Source organism: Falco punctatus (assembly GCF_963210335.1).
Source record: "Falco punctatus genome assembly, chromosome: 6".
In the NCBI taxonomy this organism is placed as follows: Eukaryota; Metazoa; Chordata; class Aves; order Falconiformes; family Falconidae; genus Falco; species Falco punctatus.
In genome coordinates this window covers 29,727,993-29,755,857 of record NC_137585.1, presented here as the reverse complement: position 1 = coordinate 29,755,857, position 27,865 = coordinate 29,727,993, and the positions used below count along the sequence as shown (strand labels likewise).

Below are 27,865 nucleotides of genomic sequence, written 5' to 3'. Positions count from 1 at the left end.
TTGTCCTGGGATTACTCTTTCTGTATAAAGCAGAATAAGGCTAGAAACACAGAGGGATAAAAAAAAATTTAAATTAAAATGGCAATAAAGACACTGTTTCTTCAGGTAAATTAACTGCATGATGAAGACATCAGCTGTTACCTGCAGGAGGAGATCCTGCCCCTATCCACCATAGGTTTGCTCTGAGGTATTTGAGGAGGACAGACTTTGAGAAAAGTTCTAGAGGCCCAAATCCCAGAAATGCACATCCACCTTCTGTACACAGAAAGGGAAAGCCCCAGACCTCCACAATGAGTATCCAGCGCGCCTCAGTCCTGGTGCAGTGGCCAGGAGCTGCAGTGAGAACAGCCTGTGCCTTGTTCACAACTGTTTGATTACGGACTCGTCTGCAGAAATGCTAACTAGTGCCATCCGCAACAACCCTTTTTGGTGAGAAGAGAATTCAAGCGTTAAGACAGAGCTAACTCTGGCTGCATAGACTTCTGAAAAGCTGTCAGCTGCCAGCACGGTTTACAATCACAACTCACCCCTGGACATGTTTCAAGTTAGTGACTGCCTCCACGATCTATCCCAATCCTTTAAACCACCCAATCACTTAAGTGACCAGGCTTGATCTTGGCTCCAGTAGTAGCTTATTAGGAAATCACTTAAGGAATATTAGGATGTGTTTAAGGAAAAAACCACCCACCATACACAGATCAGGAATTGAGTAATCCCATAGACACCTTAAGAAAAATTGCCTGTCCTGTTTTAAGTTGCTTTTTGTGTCTTACTTAAAAATGCTGAAGTAACCCACTGGCAAGCAAGATACTCTTCATATGGCAATGGAGCTCCATCCACATCTGTGTGTTCACAAGATGCTTCAGGAGGGCCTGTACCTTGAGATGGTTTCTGTAGTACTGTGCTGATCCTGGTCTGCTTATGCTGGAGCCCAGCAGAGGCTCAGCATGGGTAGATGCAGTTTCCTGCTGGTGGTTTTATTTGTGATTGGAAATGGTTTACAGCTGGTTCTTGTCAGAAATGTTCTCATTAATTCCTCCTCCTGTTTAAAAATGCAGATTTTGAGCTTGTTGCCTCCCTTCACCAGTTCACAGCCTGACCACCCTGAGCTCAAATACTCAGATTGTCTTCTGCTTTCCAGAAGTGGTTTAATACAAACTCCATCCTCTAGCTGCTCATAGACCCACCTCTTTGTCTCTGCCTTATTTTGTTCTTGTCCTATTTAGCACTTCTACATAGTTGTTCAGACTTCTCACAGCAGGTTGAAGTGAAGGAAGAATAAGAATAGAGTTTGACCTGCTGCAAACTGTTTCAGATGCAAAAGGACATGAAGAAAGTATGTCACCCTACAATTTGCGCTGAATTTTAATCTTCTGTTCTTACTGTTTGATTCTATGTGGTGAGGTCTATGTTATGAACTCTTACACTCTTCCCCTTATCCAAATGCATTGCTACTGTTGGAGGCAGAATGGGTTCTCATTCATCCCAGAGGCAATCACCTGCCTGCTTGGGGCTGTATCATATTTTCTGTTCCTTCAATAGCATGTCGTTGGGCCAAGAGTATATTACTTATTTTGCTGCTATTCTCCATCTCCAGATCAGCAATACATGCTTACAGTGCTGTAAAGTCATAATGATGCAATCATAGTAGAGGGGTCAAATGCATATGAACCGTATATATAAAGTAAAATTAACACACTGCCTCTGCAGCTCTGCTCATGTTGTAGTAATTGCCTTTCTAATTCCATAAAGTAAATTCTCCCCCTTTATTTCCCCCCTTCAACCCAGAAGCTCTTTATTTCTCTGTCTGCTCTCTCCACCTATTTCTGATCAGTAGCCATAACCTACAATTGAAATGGAACAGTGGGATATGGTGGGGGTGAAAATAAAGTAACAAAACATCAAAGTTCATCCACAAAGTAAGTGACACAAGTCACTAATTTCCACAGAAACCAGGACTACTTTCCTGCAAAACTCTTACTACAAAAAGGAGAATATTCAAAGCAAATTTTAACATGTATCAGTATATTGCTTTCCAAATAGCATATTTTTCACTTTTAATTTTTGTTACAGAGAACCAGCACACATATTTGAGAGGAGATATTTTTATGGAAGGTACTCCAAACTGAAGCTGAACCAAAGACTACCACTCTGTTGCTGGATCTCTTCAGAAGTCACATCGGTGGCTTGGATTCCCCCGTTGAACAGAAATGCTGCAACTATGCTTTCGCGCCAAAGCAGAGCTGTTTGTTTCTGCCTTGGCCTCCATCTTGGGCCATCTCTGTATGAAAACAGACAGTTTTCACAGCACGCAAACACAACTGAAGACTATTTGCATTGTCCCTCTCTATAAAAGAGTAATACCATCACCTCTCCTTTGGATCTGCACATGGGAGTGAAGGGGAAAAAAAAGCTTTTGTGACCTACAAAAGCCTCACTTGAAATAATTCTCTACGACTTGAGGCCTTTTGGAATGGAAGGGATATATTGTTTTGACTTGATTAAAGCTGAAAAGTTGATTTGACATCCTGTTGTCAAGGAAACCAATTCACACACAAAAGAAAACAGTTGTGATGGTATCATTCAGACTATTCAAGTGACCTTAGAAAGAAAAAAAGGCTTCAGTTCCAAAGATTTGTATTCAACTCACTTCACCACTGTAGAAATAAAGATCATTGCTCTTTATGCTTATTGGAAAGCAGTTTTCAATCTGGAAAAAGCAAAACGCCACATCTTCTTCCAACTGCCAGATCCAATACTTTGCTAGGACCGTACACATAAACACACCTACCTATTTCAATTGCCTATTTCAAAGAATCCCAGGAAGAATCACACAGATGTATAGGGAAGGAGAAGGAATTTCTTTAGTTGACAGGACTGTGATAAATACCCTCTGACACATACTACACCTATTGAACAGCAGCTCACAAGCCAGGTTTTAAAACATCCTCCTTCAGCTACAAATAAATCTTACCTCAAGCACAGCAATGTTTGACCCCAGATTTGTGTTCCTGGGAGACATCAGAAAGCAGCATTTTTTCTCCGCCAGTCTACTAGATCCCTCACACGTTGAGTTTTTAATGCATGCAACAAATAGGACATGGTTATGCTCATTCTGCTCACTCCTCCTACCTACAGGGTCCCAAAGAGGCAGAACTGTCCTGGCTGACCACTTAGACCATCATCCAGCTTTGCAGCCCATGCAAGTCTCACAGAGGTTTCATTCTGTAAGAATTGTGGGTAAACTGGAAAAATGAAACTTTCTATCTATCCTCTCACACACTGTAATTATACATCTCTTTCTCTGATGACATAGCTTCTGCCTGGCTGAGTAAGCAGACAGATGACTAAATAGCAAGTTGTCTCAAATTCAGCTTAGAAAAAAAATAGGCATTGTATTAATAAGCAGGGAAATACACTGAGGAATGAAATGCCAGTGTTCTTACATTATTGTCATTTAAGGGCATCACACCAAAGGTCGTGGAGATAATAAGCCTCCGTCATTTTCCATTTGTTACACAAGATACAAATTGCCACAGTGTTAATGAATATCTTTCCCCATTCCTGGCCAGCCAAGGCACTGTATTATTTCCTCTTAGACAAGTACCTAACCCTTGGAATTCATTATTTCCATCACTTCTTGCAGCACTTTGTCCTTAGGGCTGAGCATAAATGCCACAAGGCAGCTATGACTGGAGCATCAGCTGCTTCATATGCCTGAATCTGACTTCTTTCTGATAGAGGTTTTTTGCTGGAAGAGCATACAAAGCATATTTATATCATTTATGATCAAATATGCACACACACACACATTCATATATGCTCTCTTACAAGTATCTTACACTGCTTGCAGAACACAAGAAAAAAAATTTGACATTGTACTTTGTGGATATTGCTTGATACTTACATATTGAAGTAATGGTTGTTCTACAAATACCAACTGACCACAACAATAGAAGCTACCATGAAATAATTGCATTTCCACTTAAAATTATGACAACTGAAAAGTAGTTCTTGGAACAGAAATGACATTTAGAGAAATGTGGGCTTGTATGAAGGGATATACTGCTTAAACCCTCTTTACTCCTAATAAACTGCTAAGATAGCACAGTTGAGCTACCGAGAGAGGAATGCCTCATTTCTAATCTGTACTTCATTGTGGTTTAAGTTTAGGAATTTTGCGTAAATATAGATATCAACATCTAAGCCAAATTCATACTATTACATAAACTGAGGGTTTTTTTAAGATAATAAATTATTATTTCTACTGTTCACCATAAGTATAAAGAATATGCAGATGAAAAAAGATTATTGAAGTCCGGTAGCTTTGTACAGTTCTGAAAAAGACTAAACTTTTATGTGCATAATTAAAATTAGAAAGACAATAATGAAGCCCAACACCAAATGCTGAACTAAAATAAGCCAAGGTTACTTTCTGCATGTGATCAAACAACCTCCACCTCTGTCCCCCAGGCTGAAACACCACACACTGCGTTTTGATGAACATCTTATCTTGGCATTTTCTCCTCTCTCACCCAACAAACCCAAACAGCAAGAGCCAGAAAAGAAGAAAGCTGATGGCACTACTAAGCTTACCCACAAACAGGTCCATACTCCCTTATGAGTTTTGTGTGGTTTTCCCAAAAACCCTGGAGAAAAGAAAAAAATCAAAGTATTTTAGAACAGTACTTAACATAAACTCTATTACAGTGTTGCTAACACTCACACCAAAACTTTGAACCTCAACTAGGAGAACCATGGTATTATCTCATAACCTTACCTTTCTGTCATTGTTCATCTGTGACAGCAGAGTCTAGAAATGATGACTGAAAAAAAATCCCAACCCCAAAAGAGACCTGAAAAGCCATGACACATGCTTTTATCGGGGTTTTACACTCCAAAATATTACCATTTCATGATTTATTATTTTTTTAATTGATTTCATGACTGGGGTCCTGACTCACGATTTTTTCCTAATGTGTATGTGGATGGAAAAGGTGACGGATAAATTGGTAAGAGAATAAGTATGTGACTTATTACACACAGGGAGACTATATTACACACAGGGAGACAAGAGAAACACAGGGAAAGTGAGAAGATGGTCTTGGTTTGGTTTCAGTTACGTTACCAAAAAAAAACCCAAACCTGCACAGCTAGAGTTTAGCACACTGACACTCTGCAGAACAGTAAGCAGACTTACTTTAACAAACTTCCAAAATTTTTACTGTGTTTCATTTTCATAATTGATGAAAATTGGTATCCATTTATATAAATAAACCTGCCACTATACTAAAGTGTTGGTGTCCTCAATGATTTCAAATTGATTAATCTCAAAGAAGGTGTGCAAAATGTATCCCCAAAAGTGAATAAATAAAGAAGTCTGTTTTAACAAAAGTCTGATATTTGAGAATCATACTGCATTGTGTTTGTAAATTGTTTATGGAAAAATAACACATTTGACTGCATTAATCTGCATTTATATTAAATCAAGAAGGACTATTGTGATCTATCTTCATTCTTCAGAGAAAATTCACTAACAAAGTAGAATACTTATGCCTCTTAGTCTTTTTTTTTTTTTAATACATACTGCAGAGTATTAGCTAGAGCTACTGTAAATATACCAACCATAAACATAAATAAATAAGACCACGTAATATGTGTATGCTTTGGGAGCATTTTACCACACTAAGCAAAAGAAAATCTCGTAGTCAAAAGTAGTTATTCTAGTTACTACCCTTGGGTACTAGGTTATCACCCAAATGAGAAAAGCACTTGCCACCACCCACAGTCCTCCTCTTACAGAGCCCTTCAATTATTATTTTTTATTTTTAATACATTTGTGCTTTTTTAAAAAAAAAATAATCCTGGACTTGCAATATGTTTATTCTACAGGACAATGTGTCTCCAGGTTAAAGGCAAGAACTGCAGGTTTTCCTTAAGCTACAAAAAGCTAAAGCACTGGATGGCATGTAAGAAAACACACTGAAGATAAAATTATGAAGGAGGTGGTTTAGAAGATTGCTGGAAGAAAATATATATTCTCACCTGAAAAATACTTTACTGCTAAGGTAAGCAGAAAAGCCTCATCTATTAGCACACATACTAAGGTGGACAAAGCCTTTGTAGTACCACAAATACACACAGCTAACTCAAAAAGGCTTTTATCTGCAGACATCGAGGGAACGGAAAAGGTACGTACACAGTCACACCAACCTGCATTTTGCTATAGCAATGCTGCAACAGGAGCAGGGTTTCAGCCTGCAATTGCTGTGATTTCAGCATGACGAAGGTCACCTGCTGCCTTGCCCTGCTGGTGCAAGGGGAAATCCTTTGGCCAGATTCCCCTCGGCGCTACACTCCAGGCAGCCACCTAAGGCTGGGTGAAGCAGGCTCGGCACACCGGTGCACCCTGACCGCTTTGCCTAGGAGAGCGAAGCCAGCCTGCCCACACACTGCTGACACCGACAGCCACGCCGAGGCACCGGCACAGGGCACCGCTCTGCACTACGGCGCACAGCCCGACACGGGATACAAGACACTGCTGTAGCACAACAGTATCGGTAGCTCAGGGCAGGGGGACTTCCAGTCTTGTGAGACAACACCAAAGCAGGTCTGCCCTCCAGCCGACTTGCCTCCTAGCCGGAACCTTCAGCAAGGATATCCCAAACTACAGCTTGAACCTTGCCTGCCAAGTTTCGCTTTGGATTGCGAACACGCACATAGGTACTACACTTGCTGTATCCAGCAGCTGCATTCCAGTGAGCCAGCAGGATATTAACATTTACAAGAAGCCTAGGCTTTAAATGATTCAGTGAAAAAGCCTTCCAGAAAGCCGGCTTCTTGGAAGCGCTGCTTCTGGCTCACTACAGTAGAGGGGTCAGGCAGAACACATTTCAAATCAGGGCTGTTAAACAGTAACTGGTTTTCCACCTCCAGGTCTCCTAAATGATTGCACTGGCTTAAAATTAACCACACTTACTTTTTCTTCTGCAAAGTAAGAAGTACAAGCTTGCAAGATGGGGGGAGAGAAGGAATTGAAAGGTATCTGGGAAAGATTGCGAGAAAGCATCTTCAGGAGTTAAAAAAAGTACTTGTTCTCTATGCTCTGGGGCACCTTCTCATATCCTGCACCATCACACACACATCCACACCACTGCCTGCCTCTGCTGTCCATGTCCCTTCACAGGCATGGTGAGCACTCGGGAGCAGGTCTCGTGCTGCCTGGGAAGGATTAGCAAACGAACAGCACATGAATCCCTGGAAGGCGGCAGTGGCAGGAGCATGGGCCAGGCAGAGAGAATTTGTGCATGCATCCCTTATAAGCCAAGGTATGCCTTTCAGCTGGAGGAAGTGGGGGTCGTATGAACACACTTCTGTTTCTTCTTGATAGCCATGAGGAAGGCCAATGAACCTGACAGTCCCAGTACACAATGAGGGGATATGCCACGTCCATATAGTTCTGCCACTTTTGCAGTACCATCCTTGAACACAGCTTCCAGTAGACAGGTACCTTGAAAACATCCTCCTCCTCCTCCTGTGAGTCATGTTTGAAGCACAGCAAGCCACGTAAGAGCTTTTGCTAACTTATTTACACTAGCTGAGGTCAATCTGCTCCAAAGCTCATTATTTCAGGTTTGTCCAGGTTTATAATCGCAATTGTACTTAGTACCTATGGGACAACTAAGCATCTGCCTACTAGTAGCAACTGTTTTACAAGAAAATGTAGAAAACCAGACCTCTCTTTGACTCAGGATCACCCAGTGGGTAAACACAAGGAGAGGAAGCTAACTCAGAAATGGTGCCTGCTGAGGTGTACCCAGTGGCTTAAACAGCTGTAACAGAGGAGCTATAATGAAGCAATGTGAGGGTTAGGAGGGAATAATCAGGGGAAAATGGAACCATATGATTTTGGGAAAACAGGAGGAAACAATAGCAGAACAATGGGCAGTATTACGTATGACACCATGTACATCAGGAGGAACTGTAGCACATTAAAGTCACTCACAACAATAAGGTAATTACTTAGCTTTTTCTTTGCTTGGCAGCTGCAGAATATGAATTATCATCAACTCAGAAAAGGGTTGGAGCAGAGGGGACTTGCTGCATGTGGCCTCTACAGTGAGGTACCAGCCTGATGACAGCCCATTATCAAATAAGGTAATGCAGGAGTATGAAAAGCTTCTTTCCCTGAAGAAAGCATATTTTACAGCATCTGGTATACCATGGAAACAGCAGCTCAAGTGGGCTGACTGCTGCACACCCAGAAGGCTTCTTTGTTTACATGGCTGGCGGTTGCCTCCCTACAGGGAATTTGCATTCTCCCCTTTCTCCAAGCATGTATCATCAACTGCATCAGTGGGCAGAACCACTCACAAGGCCAAATCCTGCTCTCAGGGATAGAGGTGCAACCCCTATGGAAGGGAACAAGATTTGAGTCTGCATCAGCCAGAGCAAAGTCTGCTCACTGCCAACCATCTTGAGATATCAAAAGTTAAGGCTTCAGCTTGAGCAGCACACACATGAAAGGGCTTCAGAAAGGACTGTTGGCTCAAGTATCCCCTTTCCTTTTTTCAATAGATTCTGTCACTCCAAGATGGATCCCTTCAGCAATTTCCTCCTTGTTGCATGTTTACCTTGGCTAGCTCCTCACAGCAAGGAAAAAAATCTGCAGCAATGTCATCTTCCCTCCTTGCTGAAAACGGGTGTAGGCACTAAGCCAAAGTTTTCACAAAGAGGCAGTAGTACCATGCATTTTGATTTCTGGGGTATCTAATATGAGGCATATCCAACCCATTTTTATTAGTTACTCAATACCTGCAGATTTCATGGCTACAAATGGGGACTTTTAAGTGACTTTAAGCTTAAGCTCAAGCTTAAAGTCACCCAGACTGCACAGAAAATGGTTTGTAATGTTCCAGCTTGCTGCAGATGGAAAACACATCATGTGGTTTATGAACTTAGCTGTAGTTCTTAAGGGTTGCTAGATAAAATGGTTTGCAGAGGGCCACAAAGCTGGATCCAGCAGATGCATGCTCCTCACAGTAACTCAAAATTTGAATTCCAAAAAAGTGACATGCAGAATGCAGTTAAGGGTAGCCCTTTTTTGTCATGTACTGAATGTCACAAAAGCTACTGAGCTGTGTGGAAATAGGTGTGGTGTGCCCATCAAAATACACTGCAAGGGGGAAACATTACCTGTGCAAGAACAGCCAAGGCAAAAAGGCTTCTTTTGTTGCCCCTTTCTGAAAAGCATCACATATTACCTGATGTCAGTCACTTACCCAGACAGCCTGGATTCAAACCTGTGTGTGACTCAGAAGCCAGAGACACCACATCTCATCACTAGTCCCATATATGCTCCACCCTCACCATCCTGTAGTTAGATATGATGTTCTGTTTCACTGTGATATTAATAACCACAGCATAGTTATTTGAGTGCACATCTCATATCAAAAGACAAAAATCTATACAGTGTTTTATGGAACATAATGACAACGAATGACATTTATGGATCAGATTTTTAGTATTCAATGGGCTTCCTGTCTTTTTTTCCTTACACCACCTGGAAAAAAACAACTGCTAATAACCTAGTACCTAGTTATTTTTAATACAAGCTAACATTTAATTAAAACAACGTTGTATCAAACTGCAGCCCACTTTGAAGGAATGAACCCAGACTGTACATCATCTCCAGTAATAATCCTAGCAAACACACTAGGATGCCAGCAGACAAGAGGAAGAAAACAGCACGAACTTCTAACCAGCCTGATTCTGAGCCATGTACATAGTTTGTTTCCTTTGATCATTACCCTTAATGGCTCTCCTCTGTGTGTAATTTGGTTTAATTTATGTGTATGCCATTTCAGATTTAAAAAACACATATAGCCCTTCCAAATTTATTAAAAGCAGCTTTCCTACCCTTAATAGTTATTAAGAGAGGTTAGTGTTATGTAATTAAGTTAATCCTCATCTGTAAAGGCTAATTAACTGAACACTAATTGAATCTGCATATGAAAATTTGGACAATGTGTTCTCATTACACAATTAAAAAAAATTACCTGAACTAAATACCAAACAAATTGCAAATTTTTTCCTTCTACCTTTTCAGGTCTTTAATAAAAAGTAAGTGGGCAGGTTTATTTCTGTGTGCTGTATTAGCCCTTGCTGCCTGGAACAAGGACCTGCCGTATAACTGTTCGGAGAAAATGCTCGAGTCCTCCCCTGAAGAATGGTTGTTTCCCTTCTTGCATGAGCTCTCCCTTTCCCTCTGCCCTCATCCCATGCTCTTCATCACCCTCTTCTCCTTCTGCTTCCGTCACCTGCCCTGCTCAGAGAGGGCAGAGGCTCTTGGGACTGAGTCATATCACCCAAAGGTTCAGATGGCATCAAGATATTGCCTCAATGGACCATATCACCCAAAAGGATGGCATGGCACAATAAGATTCAGTCATGCTGATTCACCACTCCAACAAAGCCACCTGGGCAGTTTTGGCAGGGCACTACCCTTTTGCCCCCAAATATCACTTGCCAGTGAAGTGCTAAGGAGAACACAGCCTCATCACATTCTCCTCTGCCGGCGTGTCCTGTATTACAAAAGCAAGACATCATTTGGACCCTTCTCAGCCTTTTCTTGCGACATTTACAGTTTAAAACAGTCAGGTTTCCAAGGGGGAATTAAGAAAAGCACATCATCCTTTCTGGTATTTTCTGTCTCTCCCCATTAACCAGGTTAATGGCTGATTCTAATAGACTGGTAACGGAGGAGTCGGCGGGAGGGAGTGGAAGCCAAGCAAGTAAATACACAATTGTGAGCCTGACCTCAATAGCATGCAAGATTTCCCAGTGCATGGAACACACGCAGTCCTCAGACATTTTTATTTCTCCCTGCCCCCTCCCCAGAAACCCCACCATATGTTTTTAACATTTGAGTCGTAAGCACCAGCACCGCATAAGTGGCACGGCTGGACGGAGCAGCTGCAGCCAGTTAAAAGCCCCTCAGGCACCACTTCTGGCCCACTGGTAACAACCTGGCACCCTGCTTCACCCCAAATACCTAAGGGAAAGAGGGTCAGAGGAATGGGAAGTGGGAGACATTGCATGTTGTCTTTCTTTGGGATGATACCACATTTTCTAAGCAAGGGAACAGTGAAAAATGTACACAGAGTTCAGTAATGCATTTGGTCTGGTGGCAGGCAGTCATCACACCCAAAAGGATGAAGATCAGGATAAAAATCAAGAGACAGTAAACACGCAAGATGTAGGGAAATGAATATGGAGCAAGTTGAAAGAAAAAGTACAGGCATGAAAGGAGGAAACCCATAGATTTCTCAAGGGTCAGTCTTGGGGAGAACCTTTTTCAGTGTTTTGAGGGCTGACGTTGGCATAAAAAGCAGACAGACTTTAGTGAAGTATGTTCACGGTTCTGGGTCAAAAGACAGATTCTTTCCTCAGCAGGCAGACAGATTGAGATTGTCGTATCAGAAGAATTGGATGACCTAAAGAACCTGAACAACTGCAACAGAGGAGTCTTTAGTTGAAAGCAAAGCTTCATGCCCTTAGAGGGACTACGTTAACTCCAAGAATTTCTGCAGGAGTAGATTATTGCTTGAAAATAACGGAGAAGAGAAGGGAAAAATCTGGATGGACACACCAACCACAGGATAATGATGAACTAGTACGATGGAAACTACAAACGCAGAATATCTGGGATACGCTTTCTCTGGAATGCTGCATGTGAGTCTGTGAGCCACATTCAAACGAAATGAATTAAAAATGGAACGAGTAGAGAGAAGGGTTACAAGGTTCCTCGGGGAACAGAAAGCCTGTCTTACAAGTCGTAATTAGGAGTGTTCATTTTAGCAAACCAAAGGTTCATTTCAGCAGACCAAAGGGAGTAGACATGCTTGCTGTCTATAAAAGTACTGGGAGTAATCATCAGGGAGGCAAAAATATGTATTTAATATAAAGGTCTACATTAAAAGATCAAATGAGTATAAACTGGCCATGGATAAATGTTGCTAGAAATTAGATAAAAGTTACTGACTATCAAAGTAGTAAGATTTTAGAACAGCCTCCCAGTCAGAATAGTGCGGACAAGAACCTCAAGGAGGGTTTTGAGGCAGAGGGGATAAGATATGGATACTTAAAAAAAAAATGGAGCGTAGGATGAATAACCCAGCCCACCTACACCAGCCTCTCAAGGTGATACACAGCCATTTCCAGAATTAGAGAGACACCTCTCATGGAAAAGTTTTACTGCACTTTCATATGTGCACACTGCATTTGCACTCCTAGTTGATTCACCTTAACGTTCCGAAGCATTCCCATACAGACATGGCCTCACACATTAATTTGGCACACTGCAATGAGAATTGCACTTTCTTTTTGTCTTTCTCTTTTCAGTCTCATTTCACTTTACAAATTCCATTTCCACAACATCTCTGGGACAGTAAATGCCCATCTGTCACAGGTGGGGAGTTGGAAGTACACAAGATGAAGCAATTTGACAGATACCACACAAGTGGCCAACGGTAGAGCCAGAGACAAGTCACAGGTTTCTCAGTCCTCCCTCCTGGTATCTTACAAAACCATCCTTCTCTGCCACAGATACGCAGACAGTATATGAGATAGGAGTATCAACAAATGCGATCTATTTCTGAGCTTTCAGACATACTACATGCCTGCGGCTCTGGAGAAAGGCAAGAGGAAAACAACCCTACATACACAGTTAACTCTAAAAGCTTTAAATAGGAGGACGTTTCTTCCTCACCCAACTGTTAGCTTAAGATTCAATTACTCTTATCATAATATGCATAGCTATAAATGTAATTAGTCATAAAATTATCCAGACCCTCAAATTATTCCAGCTGCTGTATTTGACTCCCTCCCTGATTCTTGCAATGATGAATTCTCCAGACTGATTACACTGGCTAAAATAATATTTCTTTTTATCTATTTGGAAGTTGCCTGCCATTAGCTTAGACTTTGTTTATATCTACTGTAGAGCTATAATTGCAACCTTACTATTTTTATTAGGACTATTGTCTAGATAACACTTAAACCTGCTAGGCCCTTATTTTACTTAATAGTGAATGTCACAGAAGACACCTATTCAGGCTTCTAGGAACCTTTATCAAAAACAGAAAACATGTCATTATGAGGACACGTACAAAGAGAAATACAATTTGTGCAGTGTGTGTTCATGAAAGGCTCCATATGAGGTCTTACAGACTCACTGCAATTTCTGATCCTGTGATAAACATATATTTATAATAAGTCAAGAAACTAGGAAAAAAAAAAAAAGAGAAAGGAATGCTGGATATTTTTTTTATTAGAGTATGTAATTTCCACTGAATCTTTTCTAAGTTGTCTTCTTTCCAAAATAGATTGTAATTCTGTCCTACACAATCTCTTCTTGTATGTAATTCCACTGGATCACTAACCATCTTTGTTGCCTTTCTTAATATTACTATATCCTCAAATTACAAGAGGAAAACAGAGAACTACAGTGCTCTCTATAGGAGGGAATTCATTGTACAATAGAAGACCATCACAGTGTATATTTTCACTGTGTGCTCAATGTCTCTCAGATGGATTAACGTAAGCATTCAGCACATCTTACTAATGGTGAATGAATTTTAATAGTTTTCTTTGCTGGCCTGCCTTAAGGGAAGCAAAGCAGTAGTTGCATAACTTAAAGAAATGGAAACAAGTTCTTGTAGGACAGACAGACATGCTAGCTAAATCTAAGGAAAACAAACATTTTGGGAGTACTCTGACTACACAGCATTGTTGTAGGGGGCAACAGATTAGCTTTTTGAGAAATGGAAGTCGACTTCTTTCCCAAGAGAGAGGCAAGGACTCTTTTCTCCAGAGAGTTTTTCCACTTCTGAAGAGTGTCCCCCTCTTCCTCAGAACAGTCAACAGCAGATTCCTTCAGATTATGAAAATGTTATTTTCAAGGATAAAAGATATTAACCAATGCCACTATGCAATAGTCTTTCTTAGATGCCATAGAGTTCAAACAGACTTTGAAATAAGAACTGGAAAAATCACATTTCCACATGCAAATCTTACATCTTCACCTGCAGAACTGGGATGACAGTGTTTAAGCTTTCTTTTTTGATGTGAACTCTGGGCTATCTCACATTGCTTTAACTCACGAGTGCCTAAGTGGATACTATTTAGACAGGTAGGTTTCAAGAAAAAATTTGACTTTAGGAAGTAACATTACTCATTCAGTAGATGGTAATATCTTGGCCTCCTCAGAGATGTTTCCCTCATATTGTGCTAAGGGTCTCTACCATTGTTTAGGAATGGATTATAAAATCAATGTCACTTAATTATCTGTGACCATATATAGGAAATATATGTCTGAAAGAACTAAAGATTATCACAAGCTCCATCTCTGTTCAGCTCCCAAATTTCAATCTTTCATTGTGAAGACACTAAGACAAAAAACAGTCCCCAAATCAAAGCACTAGGCTGCACACAAAGTACTCCATCAAGGGAAGAGACCTGGAAAGAGCATTACATGCGACAGACATTAATCATGCCACTTAATGCATTACTGAAAGATACTAGGACTATTTCTGTAGTTTAACATAGCTGGACAAGCCCAGCTTCCTCTTGTCTAATTCCCACCTTGTATGGATGCAGGCTCTCAAGCACAAAAGGAGAAAAATGTCCCTATAGATTGTGCTGGCCTCTGATGCAGAACAGAGTGTGCTGCTATCTGTAGCATGGACAGGCCAGGCATAGGCATGACAGGTCCCTTTTTGCTACCATCTATCACATGGCACCTCCGTAGGAGCCACAAGGTTAGGGGCAGACAAGCTGTCAGCTTGACACATACAATCCCTGAGATGAGCCCATACATTCAGCAGGGCATGAGGGGTCATGTGGCTGCTGAGCTACAAGCATCTTCACCCTATGTGAACAAACACTCCGTGTGCTTCACCCTGCTCCCAGATTGACAGTCCGCCAGGTTAGCAAGACCTAGCCTAACCTACTACGGACAGAACTGTGCTGTAAGATCCTGTGGTTTTATGGTTTTATCCCCTTGGGAGCAAAACACGCTGCATCCCCAACAGCCACATCACACCAGGCAGTTGAATCTTCACCCATCTTAAAATAATTATTCCAACAAAATCTCATTGTTTTCATAAGGTAAATTACTCTTCATGTTCTTTACTGAAGCCACACACTGTTTAAGACCCAAGCCACCCATGTGGTAGCTGGTAGGATCCAAGCACAGAAGACAGACACGCTAGAAAGCTGCATCAGGCCTCCCTGGAACAAAGAATTAGGAAGAGACAGACAGAAACAAGCAGTGCCAACCTCTGTGTGGGCTGGAGACAGGATTGTAGAGAGCAGTAGGAGCCGAGATAGCACAAGGAAACTAAACAGGAGTCTGCAGTGGAATGAGAATTTGGGACAGCACTAGGGATCAGCAAGGCCACTGGCCAGCACCTAGGGCAAGCACAGCAGGTACCAAACAGAAGCACCGGTCACAGCTTTAACTGTGACAATTTCATAGAGAGAAGAGCCTGGTTTTGGAGGTGGGGGTTGAATTGCCTTGTGTCAACAATTCATTTCTCTTTCTAGATCATCACTCAGGGCTGGATGCTGCAGCAGCATCAGAAAAAGCACCTTGTCAATACATCTGGGTTTTTTGGGGGGGGTTGGGTTTTTTTTTTGTTTGTTTTTTTTTTTTTTTTTAATGAATGATGCTACACATCTGCAAATACCAGATATTTTCCAGAGGAACCGATACATTTAGCTGCACTTTCATAACCGCATTTATCTGCACCCAGAAAAGGAGAGAGGGGCTTGGCACCCTCATTCAGTACAACAGCTATACAGATCTAGATATTTTGGCACAAGGCATGAAGTCAAGAGCAACCACTGCTCCTCCCTCTCCCTGTGAATTAACCACATTCCTAGGGGAGTGGGCTACTGGCAGAAAGTAACCACTGCCTGGGTCAGAAACCAACTCTTCCATCACACCCTCCCCATAAAGCAACAATCTGGAGGGACTGAAGAGGAAAACAATGGCAGAGGACAAAAGCACAGTCACACTCCTTATGAAGGCATCATCTCAAATGGAAAACTGTCAGCTCCTGCACTGCACTGCATTTCTTATGTATACAGTACCAAAGTGCCACCACCTACAGCATCGAGGGTTGCCCATTCCTAGCCCCAAGATGGTCACATATTGTAAACAGTAGTTCTAAAGCAGGGGCTTTATCCTGGGAGGTCCTCAAAGAACAGGGGACTCCTGTGCGGTAAATGGAGGAAAAAAAAATAGTAATCAAATTATGGACTTTGAAGGACAAATTCTGTCCAGAAGTAATAATCAAAATAATACAATGCACTGTTAAGGAGTGGTGCTAAACTTTTAACCTGTCTGACATCAGTGTTTATCCCACAGGAAAAGGGATGGAGGAGTGACCGTTGGAGAATGTGGCATCCACTCATGCCCTGGGAAGTAAAGGGGCATCCCGCCATACCACTGGGGATAGTACCGGGCACCCTATGAAAACCATGGAGAATCCCCTGCTGGTGCAAGATCTGGCAGCAGCCTACTCTCTGCTGGCAGACCTCTAAACTCAGCTCTTGGATAATAGGTACATCAGGAAATAGTGGCACAACCAAAAGGTGAATGCACACCTGATCCAGTGCCGGGTCCCTGAGGGCTTTCATAGAGACAGGACAGTTTAGGAGCTGCTTAAACTTCAGGGATTAAACTGGGGTTTTTTTGACCACTTTAAAAACATGGCCTTTCCATCACAGATTTGGGTCAACATATCTTTTTCATTCAAGATCAAAATTACAGGGTTGATCTGGAAGTAAAAATAAAAGCAAGACCCAGATGAAGACTATATCTATTCCTCTGACTCTCCTGCTAAAATTTCAAGCTAAAATTGTTATACACACACACACCACTTATATGTAAGAATATATATATACTTATTCATAACAACCTCAGGTTACTCATATGACAATGCAGGACGCGTAAGAGAATCAGGTCCTCCAAAATACAGGTAAATATCTTAGCTCCTGTGGAACAAGTAATTGCTAGAGGATGATAGATGAAATTCAATTAAAGGAACAGCTTTGAAGCATTGTCTTTACAGCAGAGTTCCTCTCTCCTGCAAATCCCTAATACAGCAGCCGGACATTTAGTTTTGTTAAATACCAAAATCTTTGTGCCTTGTAAAGAAAGACGCGGGAGAAGGAATGTTAACAGCCTCTTTTTACAGCAGCCAGTTGTCAGAGGAGGTGGGAGAAAACAAACCACATAGAAAACAATTCCCAATTTGTCGTCTTGACCATTTAAAGATGGATCCAAAATAGTCTGCTAAACTGTTTCACCCGGAGCAAAATTACCCATGAATACATATGCATGCACACAAAAACATCTCTTGACGCAGTGCTGATGGTGACTGCAGTCAAGGAAGAAGCATTATTGCATTCCACATTGTGAAAAGACCACAATGCAGTAATTATTCTGAAAGGTTTTCACAAAGCACAATTATTAAGCTAACATTATCCCATTATTGTTTGTTGCTATGGAGATAATATAATCAATATATTTTCTGGATTGATTTTTTTAATACTACTAGCACATTGCACAATATAGCAAGATTTAACTCAATGCATTAACTGATTTTGGTTTATGATTGGCAAAGTCTTGAGGCAATAGATTGCAATCCATCTCACGCCTATTATTCTATCAGGACACTTAATGTCAAAATCTCTGCTGCAATAGCAAGTTTTCCTTGTTGAAAATGAGAAAAAGGATAACAAATTTCTCTGAAGAGAGGCAATCTTTTAAGCATGAATTTAACACATTCCTATTTTTTCTAAGCCACAAAAAATTGTCACACTACAGAAGTAGTAGAAAAGCAAGTTGTGTTTGAACTCTCAACTTAAGATGCTTATTCATTCCAGTGGGAATATTTTGAGGCATTACCTTCCCCTATGTAATATAAACTTTTCCTACAGTAGCAAGAGGCTCTAAGAAGGTGGTAGCAATTGCAGCACTTCACCAGAGCCCACTGGGTGCACATGCAGTTTGCAGCCTTGCCACCACCTCTTTCCATGCAAGCTTGGGGGAGTTACTAACCGCTCCCACCTCCAGTGAAGACAGCAAGCACTCGGCTATTGGTCTCAATGGGTGGTGAAGCAAAACTGTTACAGCCACTGCCCTTAGTTTCCTTGTCCATAAAACTGCAAGAACACTTCCTTGCATCCAGGTCTGCCTTTCGGTTTATAAGCTTTTAGTAAATCAAATGACTGCTGTGCATTAGTACAGTAGTAAGCCTGCACAAACCTAAGTCTCAGATCTTTGCAAGACAGTAATATAATATATTAAGAGGCTTCAATCCTGACACTTTTTTCAGCCTGTTATCTCTCTTAGGAAGAGACAGGCTCATCACTGCGCAAGGTCTCAAAGCCTTTTAACATATATTTGCCATAATTGTCCATAGAAGGGTTTTAATCAGTTTTCCCCTCCCGTGTGGCCATACTGTGGTAAACTGCCTTTGCCACAGTGCTGGAGGTGATCGTATTTTGTCAGCAAGGTTTATGCTCAGCCCAAAATTTACAAGCACAGCATGCTAGATTTTGCATAACTAAATAGAAGGAGTTATATCAGCATTTGTAAGTAATAATGCCTGTCAACTCCTGTGAGAATCATATGGTTATGCTTTTAGGTGCCACAGAGTGGCTTTAGCTGCCTTGAGTTAGACGCCAGTATATAAGCACTTCGGCCACAAAGTGTATAACTGCTTGCATAAAATGTTAAATTATTCATCATAGTAATCACAGTAATTCCACCTTCTCCCATCCCCAAAGGCACCAGATTGGGTGGTCTTGCCTTTTGTGAAGTGGGCTGGGGCCCAGTAATGTAACTTTTGTACTGACTGGAGGGGATCCATCAGGAATGCTCATTCACAGATTAAATACGTTGCCTATGCAACACATCTGGCCCTTCTGGCCCAGGGGATAAGTAATAGAGTCAGGAATGCACATTCACAACCCATCCCCTGTAAGACTGCTGCACTGACACTAACCCAAGCAGAGCTAAGGTGGTTCAGAAGCCACCCCTGCCCTCCTTGCTCTGCATGGCACGGATCATTCTCTTGCATCACATTTCTCAGTAATGCCACTTTTATCAAAATGGATCTGAATTGCTATGTGAGCATGTGCCACGGTGTATAAGAGAAGCACATACATAATGTTGCTTGCCTTCTCACCTTTTTATTTTTATGTTAATTTCTAAAGGATTTTTTCTGCTGGACAGGGCTTAGACAAGTAGGTATGATACTCATTCAAACAGGCTACTGTCACATGTACAGCCTTGAAAGACACCATCTGCTAGTTCAGCAGCACAGTAAAGCATTGCTTAACACACATCAGTGTTCCAAATATGAAGAAAAACTTCATTTGTTTCAAAACCACTGACTGCATGCTGTCCACCACAATGCCTTATCATGCAACAGCCTAGGAATTCTGCAAAAATAAAAACTCATTTAGCTGCAGTGAGTCAGGGGATATCAATTTTGGTAACAAGAACGATACAATTACATTCCTAAGCAATTGGTCTCAATAACAGACAGACAGCACCTCTGGTAAATTGGCTGCAGGCCTGATTTTACCACTCTCATTTGTAGCGAGCAGAGCCTACCACTGAGACCCCCTTCATTTCAGTGCTAGAGGACTAAGATACTGCTTAGCAAAAGTAAAGTAATCAGCGTCCTACTGCAAAGGTTGAAGCTAATCACACTTTGCTTGGTTAGATTCTGTAATTGCTGTGTATCTTCTTCTAGCAAAAGATTAAAATTTTCTTTCTTTTTTTTAAAAATAAAAGTAATCAAGCCATAAACAATAATAAATTATCATTACTCCACAACACAGAGACTGAACTTTACTGCTGGAGGTTGAGCTCACACGTAGCAGAGTCTCATGCAGCGGCGAGAGGCATGGCACAGAGGCATCTGTCAAGAGGAATATCCTGTCCCTGCATAGCAGGACTTCTGGAGCTCAGCTTCGCCAGCCTGGCTGTCCCCAGCCAGTACGCTGCCCCAGGCTGCTACAGGAAAATTCTGGGGTCCTGCAGCCTCGCGTTCCTGACTTTTCCTCATATACACAACATAGCCTTAGTGGGAACAGAGAAAAGGCAGCCTTTACATAGGTCACACCACAGTGCAAAAGGCTATCACAAACCTCCTTCTCTACTCACACCACAGCTAAATATAATTTAACCTGGAGCACTTTGCCCATCGTTACGAGCAAAGGTGGGTTTGAGAGGGGAGGCTGGAGGGGAAGCCAGCGCTGCGTGTTGCAGAGCTCCCTTTGCCGGCTTCGCAGCAGCGCTGTGCTCCAGGAGACGGGAGCTGTTCAAATGTTTTGACAGAACGTGCCGATTCCTCGGGAATGTTTTTATTCTAGTCGATGTGCCAATTCTGCACAGATTTCCACTGGAAAGCAGGCAGACAGTCTGAGCCTGCTGAAATAAAGCGACTTCACCCAGAAAGATGATAAAGTTGTATTTTCAGACTATTTTTACTTAATTTGTGACTGTATTTGTTTTAGTCAGTTTGTTGGATTGTTTTCAATTTTACCTGGAAACTCCATTTTCTAGCAGGCTCTAAAGAGGAAAAGAGGCACCAAAACACTGTAGAAAACTAAGCTTAAGCAAAAGACCTCAGAGGATATTTGAGATATAGGTTTCTCAGTAAACAGCGCACAGAAATAAACAGGGAAACCCAAAAATTAACAATGTCCTAACTAGAGCTGCTTAGTCTGGTTCTACAAGAACCCAAACACCTCCATTTTTGCATTTGTGGTTGTCTTTCAAAAGCTTTCTTTTTTCCTTCCTTTTGCCTTAGGGAGTTATTTATAGGGCTATTATAATTTGAGGTCTGGTCTTCTTGTGGCAGGTCCTCCATCCAGGAAATGAAATAGCATTAGAAAATGAAATCTCACGTTTATGAGGTCTTTGAGATGGCTCCCTGGGGCATTGGGGGGGAGGGGGGAAGGTAGTGAAAAATATAAACACAAATATAACTACAAGATACTCGTGTGGTCCCTAATTTTATCCGTCATGAACTATGAGACTCTTTATTAAATAGAGACCTCTGGTATAAGGTCATCAGCTGTAGCTTTTTTCCCCAAAAATCTCTCCCATTTCACCCTCATGTGTGATCAAGCACCTTTTCCACCTCACCTTGGCTGGGAGGTGCTCCTGTCCTAGACTGTCCTCAGATGTGGAACACAAATAAGGATGACTCAAACACCACCATTCCTCTGGCTGCCTTGCCACGTGCTTTTCACAACACGTTGTGTGTTGCAGCATATGAACAGATCAAGGTAGATTTGTCCACCTCTCTGCAAGCTGTAACCTTTGCAAAAATCATGTATCAGTCACCAATTTCTTATTCATACCTCTTTGTACTTCTCTCCTAGACTATGCTCTATAGCTACAAGGTGCCTTATCCTAGCCAGGGTTTATCACCTGCTGTTTCCTCTCAATATATAGACATAAAAGCAAATAGAGGCAAATCAGTGAAGACTTTGGGGTTCCCCATCCTTTTTTTCTGCATGTCCAAAGGGACACTCCCCTCTAACCCCTGCTCTAGCTATGTATCCTTTTCCTCTTCCTTTTTTTTTTTTTTTTTTTTTTTTTTATGAGTGGAACATAATCACCGTGTTTAAAGTCCCACTTGATCTCCCAGACAATACTCAAACTCATCATCATATGTGACTTCTTATGGCTCCTTTAGCCCAGCCTTCATTAATGCCACCTAAAAATCACCTCTGGCATCATGCTACCTATGAAATGTTCAGAACTTTGTATGCTCGCATAACTGAAAAAGCTGTCAGATGTAATGCACAAAAACTACAGAGGTTCATAAAATTCTGTACATAACAAAAAAGTAGGTTCAATTTCTTTTCTCTTGTTTATAATTTTCATTTTTCTTGTTGTAGGGTAAAATAAAAACCGATAATGTTCAGTAAGTCGGGGGGTTTTTACCCGAGTATTTAAAAGTGCCCCAGTGCAACTGTTGAAAGAACATTTCACTTCTCCCTCTGCCTTATTAGAAATAGTCTAAAATTAATGGAATATTAAAAAAAAATACAAAATGGAAGCAGGAAATAAAAAAGGTTGATAGCAAAGAAACAAAATGAAAAGTTAAAGAGTACAAGGACAACCCAAGACCATGTCATCCATTTCACTGCATTGCATGGTGAAAACAAAAAGAAAAAACAGCAATTTGAAATATGGGGTTTTTTCTGGTTTATTCTGATTTCACATTTTCATCTACACTTTGACATGTGCTGAGGCCTCTGAGGACATGGAGAATTAAATTAACTTTTGAACTTTATACCTCTCTGACAAGACTGGTCCCTTCTTACACTTCCATGTCTTTCTAGGCAACTTGCATTTCTGGATCAAATTGCATAAATAAATATCAAAAAAAGAGCACTCAAGAAAATAAGGTTTCACTTATTTCTGAAAAATTAAGAGAATCCCGAGCACACAATGGCTGCTTTACATCTGTCCTGTGTCCACAGCTACTGAAGCTCTCACAGCCCTGCCCCAGGCCCATCCTGCAAACCCACCCCATCCTTCCCAGGACTGCATCCATTTGACTAGAGGTTATGACCAAGACCCAATTTCACACTCAGTCCCTCTCAGGAAAAGTTGTATTTCATCTCTATGTCCTGCCTGGGGAGAAGAGAAAGGGGAGAACCCAGAGGGTTATGAATCTTACACCGAGATAAAGCTCACTAGGAGGTGATGCCACCCAAGGTGCACCGTGGGCAGCCAGAAGACAGCACACAATGAATATCAGGGATTTCATGACACATGTTTGAACAGGTAGTTCTCCAAAGCCTTCTATTACTTTTTTAATATAAACCTTCACAGAAACCAAACCCAGCTAGCTGCAGTGGATCAGACCCACAGCAGCTGTACCTTCCTACTCTCGGGAGGGGAAGTATCTTGCTTATCACCCTTTCAGGATGACCTGCTGTACGGAAGGCCAGCTTCTTATTTGAAGAGACGTGTCATGCTGTAAACATTTCTAGCGGAGCTGGGGTTAGCAGCACTTGTAAGAAAACCCTAATGAAAATAAATTGTTACGTATTTACCCATATGCTGAGGAGCATATGGCTAATGCATTTAGACACTGCTAATGAAGTTAAGACTCAGCTAAATTTGTTGGCTCGTGGATAACAACTGTTCTCAACAACCAATCTGAGCCTGCTATAATTTTAGCATTACAACTGATACCTGGCCATTACTATACATACTAATCCTGCTGACATAGAAGAACTGGTTTTCTGGATATGGATTTCTCCACATCGCAGTAAGAAGGCGAGCAGCACATGACACAACTAAGCTCCAGATTTACAGGTAATGTGAGCAAGTTACAACTTCATTTAAAACAACAGAGATTGCTCTTATTCATTGCAGCCCTGAGCCTATTGCTTTCTGTTTTATTTTTAAGGACTAGAAGATTTTATTTAGTCCAATCCCATTCTCTCCAGGCCAGTACCACACTGATGTGACTACAGCTAAAAGTGAACGTAAGACAATCACACCTTAGAAATATTCCTGCTTTTTCAAGTCCACGTGTAGAAGCCCATTAAGTTTACGACAATAGCTACAGGAGTCTTCCTATTCAATCATATTACTGTTGCACTGCTCCTCAAGGTGAAGGTCCCTACTTCTTGTCAGAATGCTACTCCTCATGCATGATCACAGGGATCCTGCACTCCAAGGTAAATTCCAGTATAAAAGTGGTTACACCTGGTCTATCTATATGATACTACCATTGCAACTATACGTTATCTTCATTCTTTTAAATCAACTACTTTGCAGCATGGCTGTTTTGCATTTGCTGTTGCCACATGCCATGCCAGAGCTGGCTTTAATTTAGCAGTGCCCATTGCTTAAAGAGCAGGCCACATAGCAAATTCCAGAGGGTTATGTGATGAACGTGCAAATAAACTCTCACACAACACGTGGCAAACTTCCCCTACACCATTCTTGTACCCCAGGTGTCATTGTAGTGATGCAGACCTCTGCTCTGATGGATCTTGGGTAGGCATTTGTCAGTTGCCACCAAAAAACCCGTAGAAGAGCAATGGTTTTGGTCAAGGATGGAATGGAACAGCACACAAGCATCCTTCAGCGCTGTTATCTTGAGCACCAACCTCACTCAGACACCTTCCTTTACAGACCAGAGCTCAGACCTGGCATTAACTCACAGCCCCACTTGCTCTGTGACTATTGCTAAATTATTTAATCTCCCTCCAGCCTTCAAGCAGCCCAGTCCATTGAAAGCAACGGTCCCACCAGCCGCCCCAACCAGAGAAAGTCCCCAGAGAAGTTGCTCAACTGTTTCACCATGCTCTGATGAAAAAGCAGGCCTATTTGTTGCAGAACACCATTGATGCTGTTTTGCAGGTGGGTAAACAGAGACCCAAGGTAAAGCAAAAGAAAGATTTTCTCAGCAGAAAATAAGAAAGCTTTGCCCCAGGCTTGCCCAAAATCACACTGGGACTTGGGAAAAAAGAGCAGCATGATCAGAGAGTCTCTCTTCCCACTTGCCATGCTGCCATGGAAAACATCATCCCCTTTCCACTTAACAGGTAAAGCCCTTCACATACATCTAGCAATTGCCTTGGCCATAGCCTCTGCACCCCACACAGTGTTTAATAAAGCAAGCATAAAGTATGCCAAAAGGAATCACCAAAACATGGCTTAAAGAATACCAAAAACATTATGTTGCTTGTCAACAAAGTCTGCATCTCCTTCTAGGGGCAACTGCGAAGGTCTACAGGAAACACTGGCCCAGCCCTGCACAGCAAATACATGCTGGAGCTGCTGAAGGCAGAAGACACACAGTCAACACACCATTCCTTGGAATATGAAGGGAATATGTTTCTTCCCTCAAAGGAAAAACGGTATAGTACAAAAGAGCAAAAGCACCTGTCATGACCACTGTCCTTCATCACTTGGATCACCATTATTCACCAGCACGGCAGCAACGATCCACCCTCCTTCTTCCATCACATAAAGCCTGCCAGTTGCTTCATGTATCCTAATACTGTCTCCAGCTTCTATAATAATTATTTAAAGTTGATATCACATTCAGGGATACCTTGCCAAGACAGCTACCAGAAACATGGAGTGCAAAAAAGCCAAGGACATCGTGCCTCTACAGAAGGGTTTCTGAGGCATATGGAGTGCTCCCTCAGAGGCAGGGTCACCCTGCTGAGACCTCACAAGCTCAGGGAGAAGCTGGAATGAGCCACAGCACAGCTCTACCTGATGCTCTTCCTAGAAACCAGAGGTCCAGCTCTCACTGAAAGGTGCAATAGCATCTAGTCAAGTGGGAGACAGCTAACTGGGACATCTTGATTTCCTGCATTAGGTTCCCACAAACAGATACTGCACTGGCTTTGTCAGGGTATCTGACAACGCTAGCGTCTGATCAAAGGAGGTAGCACAGAGTATCAACTGAAACTAGGAAAATACCACGTATTTGCAGGGGAGAGAGACTGGCTTTATAGGTGTATGAATATACACATAAAACCACATCAAACCCCAGGTTTCTGTCATGTTGCCAACTGTGACACGGCTAGGTTTAGGTTTGCACCGCATGTATTCACATCACATGAAATGCATGCATGCCCGAGCCTCCCAGTCAGGGGGTGTCTCCCTGGACAGAAGAGAAGACATGGAGCACCCTGTGAGGTCTGTTTGAGCAGTCAGCAGCCCACAGCAGATGTGCATAGCTAACTTGGCAAGATAAAACCAGGTTGGTTGGTGATGCCACGGCCACTGTTTCTGATTGCACACAGATAGCTATCAAGTTGCAAAACACAAGCTCCATATCCCATTCCTCTCTTGTTTATCTGCACGAAGTAACACAAAACCATATGCAGGCTTTCACTGTCAGTGTAATTCATATTATTCTTGTAATTAAATCCAGGTCCACAGCCTATCTGAGAGCTCCTCTTCTTCCCTTCCCCCTTTCCCCCCTCTTTGCTCCCCTCACCATTTGCCTCTCTCCAACTTTGTTTGGGTTTACATGCTGTGTCATTAAATTCCAGAACAGTAAGTGCTGCAGCCTCTCTCTCTAAGCACTGACACACTGCTTTCTAGGCTGAAAATTGACATGGGGTTAATTTCATTCCTGCAGGGACTCTGCCTTTATTTTTCTTTACGTCCAACTCAAAGGATGCTTGTGGCAGATGCGTAGTGGAAAAAGATCATGTTTGCTCTCTGCTTCCTCCCTGCACTCCCCCTTCTCTACTCCCACCCATCAGCCATAAAACAACACAGCCCAGTCAGATCCCAAACTGAAAGCAAGACAAAGCACCCACACAGCCCCCACTTCCATTCAGCAGAAACCGGCCGCTCCAGGGTAGCCCAGGATCTACAAGTAGGCCAGACAGAAATAAACAGAGTAAACAAAGAGTATCCTGTCCAGGCAGAGAGGGGCTAAAGAGAGTGATGTCTTTCATTAAAATGCAAGGCAGGGATACAAGCACACAGCCAGTCAAAAGCATCACTGGGGCTTGCTAGGAGTAATAGGAGGAAAGCAGCACACGATCATGCCGTTATAAAGAGCCTAAGCACATCACCCAACTGTATGCAGGGTGCAACCGCATATCCCGCCTACCGAGGATCAAAACAAGGCAGCCAACCACACACCTACCACCACCCCAAAACATCAGAGATCCCAGCCCCACGGCTGCAGCAGCACAGCGCTACTCTGCAGAGCGCTGAGTAGGGAGCAGCACACACAGGTACAGTACCAGGCGGCCAGAGCCATACAAATGTCAGAGCCAATGACATTTAAAACCAGCATAGCTGCCTTTTTCTAAAAAGGGATGTGAAAGGGGGAGAAAAGCACAGCACAGCCATAGCAACAGGTCAAGTGTTCACCACAGTTCTTTGGGAGGAAGGGTAACATAGCGCATGAGCCTTCTCAGTTTTCAGAGCATTTGTCACGTAATAAAATCATTAGCCTGGGAATTAATAGACGAGTTTTGTTTAGTTTTTCTGCAACCTGCTGCTCCAAAGCCCATGCAGATCCATGTGTCAAAGTCCATGCTGTATATACCCTTGTGTCTCCCGTTACACAGCTATTGCAAACAAACCTTACAGTTTTCCACAGACTGGTAGGAAAAATGCAGTACATGGAGAGGTAGAGGAACAGTCAGGAGTTTCTAGCAAAACAGTGGTCTGTCTGCTGCCAGTCTGCTCAGTTATTGGGAAAATTGAGCATGCTGCTTTTTATAGGCATCCTAATCATATTTATAATTACATCAGACTTACCAATGACAAATCGTGCTCACGCAATGGAAGAATTTTTAATCTAGTATCTTGGACTCAGATAATTTCCCAGCTGCATAACTGCAATAATTTCCTATCTTCTCGTTCTTGAGATAAGCCGATTAACTTTGATATGTTTTAGTTTCAGGGTGCGATTATCTCCCTTTATTGTACTTGAGAGAGAAGGGGTGACTTACAGTAGAATAACTTTGTTTTCCCCAAGTCAGCTCTTAAAGTCTGCTTCTCTGTGATGGAGAAGGTCTTTCCTGTTGCATTTCCCTTATCTCCTTAACTCAGTACTTCCTCTTCCTCTCTTAGAGACACTCTATTAACAGCAACTCTCATTTTACTCAAAGAAAATACACTCTTCAAGAAATCTCTGAAATAACTCTTTCAAAAAATCTCATGGAGAAAACATTCTCTTGTTTAAAATACATCTGAAAGTTTACTAAAAGCCCCACAATCCAGCACTATTGGTCAGATCCTGCTTGCATTGTTCAT

The 27,865-nt window shown here is 42.0% G+C and overlaps 1 protein-coding gene across 4 annotated transcripts in view; it reads right to left on the bottom strand.

Annotated features, from left to right (window-relative positions):
• The window catches only part of TBXAS1 (thromboxane A synthase 1), a 231,251-nt gene that overhangs the window by 146,199 nt on the left and 57,187 nt on the right, over positions 1–27,865 (bottom strand). For 2 of the 4 annotated variants that reach the window (XM_080393576.1, XM_080393573.1), the window contains exon 3: positions 4,597–4,649. In XM_080393576.1, coding sequence (XP_080249702.1) covers positions 4,597–4,649 — 53 coding nt within the window. Of the gene's footprint in view, positions 1–878; positions 956–4,596; positions 4,650–27,367; positions 27,564–27,865 lie in introns of those variants that run through there. The other 2 variants (XM_080393574.1, XM_080393575.1) reach the window with 2 other exon arrangements.